Here is a 10344-nt window from a genome sequence, read left to right as displayed (position 1 = left end):
GGATTCAGGATTGTGCTGTTTGGGAAAAGTGAGGAAGAAAAGACGACACTTGGAAACTTCATCACAAAGGAAAATTCTTTTCAGTTCAGAAATATTTTCTCCAGCCTAAACACTGTGAAGATGCTGGTGGAGCGTGGAAAGAAAAACCAGTAACAGTGGTGAAAACTCCCGACATGTTCAGTCTGTCTGTGCAGGGAGTGAGAGAGGAGATGAAGAGCTGTGTGAGTCTCTGTCCTCCTGGACCAAACGTTCTGCTGCTGTTGGTCAAACCTTCTGATTTCACTGAGGAGAACAGAAAAACTCTGAAGTTCATCCTGAGTTTGTTGGGAGAAGATTCCTTTAAACACTCGATGATCATCAGCACGTACAGACATCAGTGGAAAGAAACAAGCGTCTCTGTGAACAAGCTCCTTCAGGACTGTGATGGAAGACACTACAACATGTTTACCAATGAGCACAAAGTGTTAATGGAGAAGATTGAAGACATGCTGCAAGAAAACAAAGAAAGCTTCCTCATCCTCACTGCAGAGAAGACAAAGCAAGAAAAACAAGAGGACTGGGAGAGGAAAGAAAAAGAGTGGCAGGAAAATCAGTCCAGGGAAATTGAAAGAATACGTCAGGAGGAGGAAGAAAAGCAGAAAAAGCTCCAAGAAGAGTTTAAGCAGGAAAGAGAAAAATATGAAATAACAAGAAAATCAAATCAAATCAATTCAAAACTGGTGCAACAGCATGAAGAAGAAATGCAGCAGAAAGAGGAAGCACACAGAAAAGAGTTTAACCTGTTACAGAAACGCTGGAACCAGAAAGAAAAGGAACTAAAAGAAGAACTGATGAGAACACAAACACAACTGCAACAAGAAATTAATAAAAATAAAAAACAGATAGCAGCCGTAGATACAGTGGTGAAGAAGAAACATGAGGGAGGAAGTTTCCAGTGAGGAAACATCGGTTTCACTGCCAGTTCCTCGTGTCAAACGTTGTGGTAAGTACAGCTTTTTTTAGCTGGTACTTTTAAAACGTTTACATAAGTTTGACTTTCTTGTTTGAAAGTCTTGAGTTTTGATTTCTTCTTCATACGAGTCACCTGGATCACACTTAGTCTGGCCCCTCAGCCTGAACCAGTTTAAGGCTGTGGCTGCCAGCTTCTCTCTAACCTAAACATGAGTAAAATGAGTAAAAGTCAGCTGATCTGAATAATCATTGAGACTGAACATGAGGAACATGCAGGTTTGTGGAATTCAAGGATTCAAGCTCAAATGCAAGACTGAGGGGCCCGGTCATTAACAGTTCACACTGTGTAATGAAATGTAAAAAATGATGTATGTATGAAGGTTATTAACCAGTTTAAGTTTTTAATATATTGCAGCACGTGAACTCAGGATAATGCTGTTTGGAAAAAGTGAAAAAAAGAAATCAGCCCTGGAAAAGCTCCTCGTTGGGAAAAAAGAGTCTGAAGGTTTTGAAGGAAAGCAATCTGGTGCTGCCTCTGGAGAGAGGAACAGGAAACCTCCCACAGTTGTAAAAACTCCCGACATCTTCAGTCTGCCTGTGGAAGTGCTGTTTATAGTGATGAAGAGCTGTGTGAGTCTCTGTCCTCCTGGACCAAACGTTCTGCTGCTGTTAGTCAAACCTTCTGATTTCACTGAGGAGGACAGACAGACTCTGAATTTGGTCCTGAGCTTGTTTGGTCGAGATGCTTTTAATCACTCCATAGTGATCCGAACACATAATGAGGAAGGGAATAACTCAGTGGATAAACTCATTGAAGAATCCAAACAAAGGCAGCAGTTCGTTAATTTTCACAGGAAAGACTCCTTCTCAGATTATTCAGAGTTGATGGAAGAAATGAATGAGATAGTGAGTAAAAACTGGGGAAAATATCTAATGTTAAAAGAAGAAGCTAAACCCAACCTGAAGTCCAGTCTGAACCTGGTTCTGTGTGGGAGGAGAGGAGCAGGGAAGACGTCAGCAGCCAAGGCCATTTTAGGTCCGACTGAGCTTCATTCAGCCTCCAACTCATCAGAGTGTGTTAAACATCAGGGAGAGGTGTGTGGACGTTGGGTTTCCCTGGTGGAGCTGCCTGCCTTGTATGGAAAACCTCAGGAGGCAGTGATGGAGGAATCACTCAGGTGTATCTCCCTCTGTGATCCTGAGGGTGTCCATGCCTTCATCCTGGTCCTACCTGTGGCTCCCCTCACTGATGAAGACAAGGGAGAGTTAGAGACCATCCAGGATGCATTCAGCTCTCGAGTCAATGACTTCACCATGATTCTGTTCACTGTGGACTCAGATCCGACAGATCCAGCTGTTGGTAACTTTCTAAAGGAAGACAAGGACATCCAGGAGCTCCGTGAGAGCTGTGGAGGAAGATCAGTTGTTCTCAACATCAAGAACAAACAGCAGATCCCAGAGATGTTTGAGATTGTGGATAAAATTAGTGAGCCTACAGGAAAACTGTGCTGTTATACAACTGCAACATTTTTACACGCACAAATGGAGAAAGTCTTAAAACTTGTCACTGGTAAGTAGTTTAGATTTTATATTTTCCAATGACCCAGAGTTTTAATCCAGTATACAAGTGTTAACCCTGATTGTTTTCATGTTTTAGGTGGTGAAGGTGGAGAACAGGACTCAGACTGTCTCAGGATTGTGCTGATTGGGAAGACCGGCTGTGGAAAGAGCTCTACAGGAAACACCATTTTAGGAAGAGACGAGTTTACAGCTGCATCAGGCCAAATATATGTCACACATTGTTGTAAGAAGGCAGAGGGTGAGGTGGACGGTCGTCCTGTTGTTGTGGTCGACACTCCTGGTCTGTTTGACACAAGTTTGTCCAATGAAGAAATTCAAGAGGAGATGGTGAAATGTGTCAGTCTCCTGGCTCCAGGACCACATGTCTTCCTGTTGGTGATTCATATCGGCAGATTCACAGCAGAGGAGAAGGAGACACTGAAACTCATCAAGCAATTCTTTGGGAAGAATTCTGAAAAGTTCACCATCATCCTTTTTACCAGAGGAGACGATCTGGAACGTATGGGAGAGTCTATTGATGATTACATCAAGAACAAATGTCACAGTTCCTTTAAGAAACTGATCTCTGACTGTGGAGGAAGATACCATGTGTTCAATAATTCTGAGAAACAAAACCGCACACAAGTCAGTGAGCTGATAGCAAAGATTGACACCATGGTGAAGGACAATGGAAGACGCTGCTTCACCAATAAGATGCTGAGGAACCTGAAGGAGAAGGAAGAAGAGATGCAGAAGGAAAAGGAAGAGATCGAAAGAAAGCATAAGCAAGAAATGAAAGCAATGAAAAAAAGAATGGCAGAAGAGAGAGAAAAATCAGAAAAGGAGAGAAAACAGAAAGCTGAAGAACTCAAGGAAATGAAGAACAAAATTAAGGAAGAACAAGAGAAGAAAAAAAAGGAAGAAGAAATGAGAGAAAAGGAGGAAAAGGACACTGGAGAAGAAAGATATCGACAACAATTCAAAGAAGTACTTGAAAAGTTGGACAGACAAATTCATTTGGAAAAAGAAGCAAAGAAAAGTGTCGACAGACAGCTGGAAGAGACCAGAGAAGAGATGCAACGAAAACAAGAAGCCTGGGAGAAAGAACGAAGAGAAGAGCGAGAGAAACAAAGAGAAGAAGATGAAAAGAGACGACAGGAGGAGGAAGAAAGAATAAACAAACTGCTGGAAAGTTACAAACAAGAAAAAATAAAATACGAAAACAACAAATTACAAGAGGAACAAATAAGAAGAGAAATGGAAATAACAGAGAACAATCATCAGAAAACACTGGAGGACCTAAAGAAGAGCTATGAAAGAAAAGCCAGACCGAAAGCAGAAGAGTTCAACGAATCCCAAAAGAAACACATGGATGAATTAAATGCTCAGCGGGAAGAACACGCGAAGGAAATGTACGACTTAGTGAAACGTGTGACCAAGAAGAGTGAAAACCTGAGAAAGATCAAATATCTAGTGGAAAAACATGAAAAACAAATGAGGAATGCAAAAACTGAGGAGGACAAGGAAGAACTACAGGAAGAACATGAACAACAAATAAGTGAATTGATGCAAAAACTCTTAAGTAAGGAGGTCAGTGACGCATCAGGCTGCAGCATTTTATGACGAGAAATGAATGATTTCAGTTGTTTTTCTTTCATTTGTGCTGGGAAAAACGTTAAAGAAGCACCGATGTGTTGTTCTGCATGTTTTAAATGTTTGGGATTTCCTCGCAACAGCAAATAATTCTGGTGCGTCTAACCTGCCTTAAACACAGTGTCGGACTCCAGTCTGACCATTAAACCTCAAGTCACTATCCCAACATTACCAAAGCTTCTGACTGGTTAAACTAACTCCAAAGACTGAATAGGTGTTAGTTACTAAAAGACTCACGTGGAACCAGCATGTTCCACTCTGTCTCAGCTCATTAATCTGCCACCTGGCAGAGTGGAAGCAATCACAAGGTTGCGAGTTTGACTCCCTGACCTGGAGTGTGTGGAGTTTGCATGTTTTTCCTGTGTCTGCCTGGGTTTTTCCTCCCACAGTCCACACACATGCAGTTAGTGGGGTTAATTGGTGATTCTAAATAACCCATGAGTGTGAGTGTGAATGGTTGTCTGTCTCTCTGTGTTACCCTGCGACAGACTGGTGACCTGTCCAGGGTGTACCCCGCCTCTCCATGATAGCTGGGATAGGCTCCACCCCCTGATTAGGATAAGCAGAGGAGAAAAGATGGATGAAGATTCACATCAACTGATTTTTCTCTTTGGTTTTAGTTTGGTGTTTATTGGCATCTTATGCACTTCACGTTCATTCAAAAATAAATAAATAAAATAAACAAATGCACATATTTATATTCAAATATGTAAAGAACAGAACAGTTTTGTCATTCAAATGTTATCATTGTGTGTCTGTCTGTGTGTGTGTTGTTTCTGGGTGTTAAATGTTTTATCATAAAGAAAGACGACACACATTTGGTGATCAGGTACCTTTATTCTTGTCTTTTTTTGAAGTTATGGATCAAAGAGTTTTTCCTGGGCTGAGCTCTTTAAGTACCAGGATGTTCATTTAAGTTGTGTTAGTGTTGCTCTGTACTGGACTGTAAGTTGAATCAGTCATTCTAGTCTTTGCTGATTTGTTGTTTTCTGTAATGATTGGTAAAAATCTGGATATCTGTGATTTGATTTCTTGTATTTTCTTGAGAGTAACTGTTTTCATGGTGTTTCTTTTTTTTGGTTGTGTTTTGTACATTTTGTGTAATCACGTTTTATTATAAAATCACTGATTTCTTTTTTAAAAATAGACAGCTATATGACTGTAAAGTTTAGTTCAAGGGTCGGCAACCCTGGGCACACGTAGGTTTAACTGACGGCACGACCATAGCTGGACTGGCCATCGGTGGGCCGATTATTTTATTTTATTTTTTTCTTGTTACGGCATGAACAATGAGAGGTGGTGGATTGGCCAGATGCTGGGAGATGTGTAAATATAACTCAGTTGTTTGGTGGTGGCTGTGGCGGAGCTTCCACAGAGGTCAGCAGGTGGATGAGGGAAAGGCAGGAGGAGCAGACCCGAGGCGGTGAACTGAACTTCAGGTAAGAAGTTATGACCTGCAGTGTATCTGGGTCAGATACAAACCAAGTTTAGGTGGAGTTTATTTTCGTTGTGCTGACTTTTTACAGTCAGCTACAATAACTCGTACTGCGTGCTAGTTAGCATGATGGAGTTTTTATACAGCTGGGTGGTGCTATGATGTTACTGATAGTGAGCTTTATTTAATTCATAAGGTTAGTTAGTAGAGTTGCCAACTGTCCTGTAAAAAGACGGAATCGTCTCGTATTCAGAGAAAATATTACGCGTTTGGTGTTGAGCTGAAAAGAAACACAGTTTGTCCCGAACTTCAGCTACAATGAAAAAGACTCAAAGCTGGATTTATTCTGCGTCTTTGCTGCACAGCTGCCTCTTCTCCTCTCCTCTCTCTCCTGTTGCTACTTCAATCATGAAACTGATCAATGATCAGCTGATCGGCTTTTCTCTCTTGTTTGTTTATCGCTCACTTTGCGCCAGAAAGACCAGCGGATGTCGCGCTAAACAACAGCAGCACGTTTAAGCTTGATCAGCTGTTGTTGGAATTGATTTAATATTAATTTCTAGTATCAGCTGATGTTTGCTGGAGCCACAGCTGTAAACATGCTGGTCATGATGTCGGTTTGGATATGTGGTGAGAGGGAAACATGAAGATGAAACCAGGAGATGTCCTTACTGGATCATCAGAGCTGTGATGGAGAAACAGGTTTACCTTTTAGGTGACATGGATGAGTTGAAGTTATGAGCTGTTTCTGAGAGACAAATAACACCAGGATCCTTTTCTAAGTAGCTGACAGCTGGTAACTGTGCAGGGGCGGGTCTAGCAAAGTGTGGCCAGGGGGCCAGGTAGGGCATTAACAGGGAGAGGGGGGCACAAAGAAATACTTTTCTTTCTGTCAATAGGAAAATTGTACTTAGTAGTCAGTTAGTAGTCAGTATAATCTTTTAGTGATATAAGTTTGCATATGGTAGAATACTGCATGTAATCATTTGTGTCTAGAAGTATGTAGTTGGTGGCATATTGAAAGAATGTCTCATCCTAGGAGGTCTGTAACATTCCAGGGTGTTCTGGCTTCACCCCCACATCCTGGGAGTATGGGAGAGGGCGTAGCTTGTCTTATTGTTTTACGGTAGGATTAACGTAGCTATATCTGTCTTAGGCTAAGTGCTTTTTGTTTAGATGAACCGCTGGACTTCGAGACCAGCAGGTTTCGGGAAGTCATTTATGGGGTCACACACACACACACACACACACACACACACACACACACACACACACACACATTCCAATGTAAGGAACAAACGCTCACTGAAGCATATAAATAAAGACCAGGGCAGTCCTCAGGGCGAGTCTCAGTTCTGGAGGCTGCCCTTGCTAACAAGAAGTTCTGTGTGTTTCTCTTCTCTGAGTCTTTACTGAAGAAGTGTTTTAGAATATATTTCTTAACATTTTCTTATTCTCATTTAAAATGTCTCGCTTTTATTAAATAATTATCTGAATCTTACACCTAAAGTTTTAATCTGATGTAAAATGTATAGAAATCATACATATACCAACAAGACAGTACATCACTGTCACAACAGCGTCTGTTTTCATTCAAAGGCTTTATGGCTTTAATACCTGGGGGGCTGGTCTCTAGTCAAAATGCCCCGGCTGAATTCTTTTGTCCCAGTCCAGCTCTGGGCACGACATGCAGTGAATCAATCTGAGAAGGTGCATTAAAAACACATCGCAAATCAGCTCACATAGACACATTAGTTGTGCCGCTTCTTGATGACTTTATCTTAGCTAACAACCCAACTACCAGATTCAACTTGTAATTGGCTAAAAATAACTTAGTCTACCAGTCAGAGGGACGTTGTTAGCTTTCCACATTCTGACACTTCAAATGCTTCAGCAGCTGTCCGCTCAGCGCAGCATCAGCACCACGGAAATACACGGATACATCCGAAGACTCGAGACAGAATTCACAATGTGTTTTTGGGACTTTCAGGTGTTTGGACCAATGTTTTCTTTTCTGATCAAACCTGAAATCTTTAATGAGCAGCTGGGTTTGTCTCGCATGGTCGAGTTAATGCAACATCGAAGCAGCTGGAATCCACAGCTGTGTGTGTTCATGGAGCTGCATGTTCACCTGCTGGACATCACTACCTGACAAGGTTAACTGTCTTCAGAACATTGCAGAGGCCTTATTGACAGTATTTGGCTCTACATGTCTGTGTGAGCAGATTTTCTCTCACGAGTTCTCAGGTAGCCTCTGAATGCTGGACACTCGGAGACCTGTGTGTCTGAGTGGGAGACCAGAGATCACATTAACATGTGTGTCTCTCTATTAACAAACATGCCATATTGGCTTAGTTTATTTTTCTTATCATTGTTGTGAGGAGACCATAAATAGCGTTTGTATTTTCTGTTGTTCAGTTCATTTGCTGTTATGGATAAAAAGTCTTTTTTTGTTTCCAAATAGCTGATAACTATTCGCTGATAGCTGCAAACATCTGTGAACAAATATGATTCTAGTGGTTCTATATTGTGTGTAACTGTTAATATAGAGCGTTATTAAATTTATTGCTAATGCAATCATATGGCACACTGACTTCTGAGGAAATTTTAGATGCGCTCATCATCAGAGAGGTTGCCGACCCCTGCTCTAGTTTTTAGGAAATGTCCATTTTCACATGTCTAACAAAGAAAAAGCTCCAGCACCATGAAGCAGCAGTAGGGTCATTTTGGGCGGGGACAGCAGCACGCCTTATTGAATGTCCCTCCACCTGCTGCCAGGTTGCAGACGTTAGGATGTCATCAGTGGAAGCCTGGGGAGCATGACTACCACTGCATCTGTAATCACACCAGCAGAAAACAAGCTTATCAATCTCCACTAAAAGCATTAGTTTACAGTATAAGTTGTGGCAAATAGTCTTTTTTTCCTAAAGTCTTAGCATGACTTCTTTTGTTAAAATAGTTGTTTTTGATCACAGCATTGCTTTCTGGCTTCAGTTAGTTTTAAATATGTCTTAAACAGGAGTAATGTCTTTGCTGCATCTGGCTGAGAGACTTCTTCTGTGTTCACCCTCTTTCAGTATTCTCATAAAAATGAGGACAAAGAGGGAATTTAACTTTTCATTAAGCTCCCCTCCAAGGTATGTCTGTCTTTTAACAGAAAGAGCAGCTCAAGAGCAGACAGCAGGCAGGTGCAGGTGAAAGCTAACTACGCAACAGTGTGAAGCAGCAGCTACAGGATCTGCTGCATGGTTTCATCATCTGTGATAAGAAATCAAAGATCTTATGAGTGTGAGCAGGTCGTTTCCTCACAGATTCACAGAGCTTGTTGTCAGCAGGGCAGATAAAAAAAAGCACCAAGCCTCTACAGGGGGCATCCGGATTTGAACCAGAGACCTCTTGATCTGCAGTCAAATGCTCTACCACTGAGCTATGCCCCCCTCTGCTTCTGCTTTTAGGCAGAATCAGGCCTCTCTGTCTGAACAGTGCAGTAAAAGCAGTGCCAATCAGACTGTTTCAGTCTTGTTTTCACCTGCAGCAGGACTCAGAGGTGGACCAGTGGAAGCAGCTGATGCAGAGGATGCTGGTGCTTTTAAGCAGAGACGGATTTGCCAGCTCCGCTGCTGACAGCGGCAAAGTGAACGAGCTGCAGATGGCTGACTCTGCAGCAGCCCGGTAATAAAATCAGTGCTCACTAAGATGGTCTGCAAATACCCGACAGGTCGATGACTGACAGAAATCCTGCATCTATATCGTCTGTGTAGAACAAGAAGTCTGGATCCAGATTGGAGTTTCCAGTTCCAGCTGGCCCGCTACAGGCCGGGAGATCTGGGTTTTGTGCCTCGCCCCGCGCTGAAACACAAAAACGTGCTCCCCAGGATGGAAGCTGGCTCCAGCAGGTTTGTGAGGACCTCAGAGCTCAGCTTCAGGGTCTGCAGGGGGATGTCTGATCACAGCTACAGCTGCAGTTATATGATATAGCTGTTTACAACTAACATTTAAGTCAGTGAAGCCTCAGCAGCATCAAAATAATCTAGTTATTAAAAACATGTTTTAAATGCCGTAAAGTTGAGACTGACTCAGTGATGGAGAGAGGTGGCCACTGAAGCAGTTTGACATTGCTGCTCTGGAGCTTTCCCTTTGTTAGCTTTAAGTGTTTTATGTCACCTGACTTTCTTCTTCTTCTGTTTTTCTTATATCCAGGAAACCGTCGAGTCTGAAGGCGGACAGCTCTGTGAAGCTCACCGATCCAGCTGTGACCTCCAAACAGACCAAACTCAAGTGACAGTAACAAAACTCATCTCCTAAAAACTGTCGATTATGTTGCAGTTCAGTCTGACATCGACTGAGACTCCTGTGAGCTCAGCCTGTTACAGTAAAGGTGACGCCTCTGTAACAAACTAATAATGTTCCTGCTGTGATGAAAACAGCTTGTCTGTTATTGTGCAGTGAAACAGGAAACATGTTATAAATGTTGTTTATCACAGTCTTCATGATTCTGCTTGGCTGTTGTTACAGAATGCTGAAAATCCCTTTACTGAGTGAAGATCAGCACTTTGGGTTCTGGGCAGCTGCAGCACACAGTCCTCAGCATTTCATAGATTTGCATATTGAGACAATAGATGAAAGTACCAACGATCATCTCTACAGCAGAGAGACCGAAGGGCACACTGAGCCCCCCACAGGGGGCATCTGGAATTGAACCAGAGACCTCTTGATCTGCAGTCAAATGCTCTGCCACTGAGCTA

General features: G+C 42.3%; 1 protein-coding gene and 1 non-coding gene across 3 annotated transcripts; one reads left to right on the top strand and one right to left on the bottom strand.

The window, feature by feature from the left end:
- The first annotated feature begins 909 nt into the window (after nt 1–909).
- On the top strand, nt 910–4602 carry LOC120716200 (GTPase IMAP family member 8-like). 2 transcript variants are annotated; one of them, XM_040003642.1, is made up of 3 exons: nt 910–982; nt 1367–2521; nt 2618–4602. In XM_040003642.1, exons 1-3 carry the CDS (start codon nt 916–918, stop codon nt 4132–4134), a joined length of 2739 nt encoding a protein of 912 aa, XP_039859576.1. In that variant the 5' UTR covers nt 910–915; the 3' UTR covers nt 4135–4602. The 2 variants fall into 2 exon arrangements, with proteins under 2 accessions (XP_039859576.1, XP_039859575.1); XM_040003641.1 differs by having other exon boundaries at nt 2609–4602.
- A 4362-nt stretch (nt 4603–8964) lies between these two features.
- Nucleotides 8965–9036, bottom strand: trnac-gca. The gene has a single exon. It is a non-coding gene; the product is annotated as a tRNA-Cys (tRNA).
- Nucleotides 9037–10344: the final 1308 nt, after the last annotated feature.

This window comes from Simochromis diagramma, unplaced genomic scaffold (genome assembly GCF_900408965.1).
Source record: "Simochromis diagramma unplaced genomic scaffold, fSimDia1.1 OVJJ01000583.1, whole genome shotgun sequence".
Lineage (NCBI taxonomy): Eukaryota > Metazoa > Chordata > Actinopteri > Cichliformes > Cichlidae > Simochromis > Simochromis diagramma.
Note: the sequence above shows the minus strand (reverse complement) of the source record. Positions and strands in the feature narration are given on the sequence as shown.

Excerpts from the sequence above, each read along its gene's own strand:
- LOC120716200 (XM_040003641.1), top strand. The coding sequence starts at position 916 with ATGAGGGAGGAAGTTTCCAGTGAGGAAACATCGGTTTCACTGCCAGTT. Across the intron at positions 983-1,366 it reads TCCTCGTGTCAAACGTTGTG|CACGTGAACTCAGGATAATG; the intron begins GTAAGTACAGCT and ends AATATATTGCAG. Across the intron at positions 2,522-2,608 it reads AGTCTTAAAACTTGTCACTG|GTGGTGAAGGTGGAGAACAG; the intron begins GTAAGTAGTTTA and ends TTCATGTTTTAG.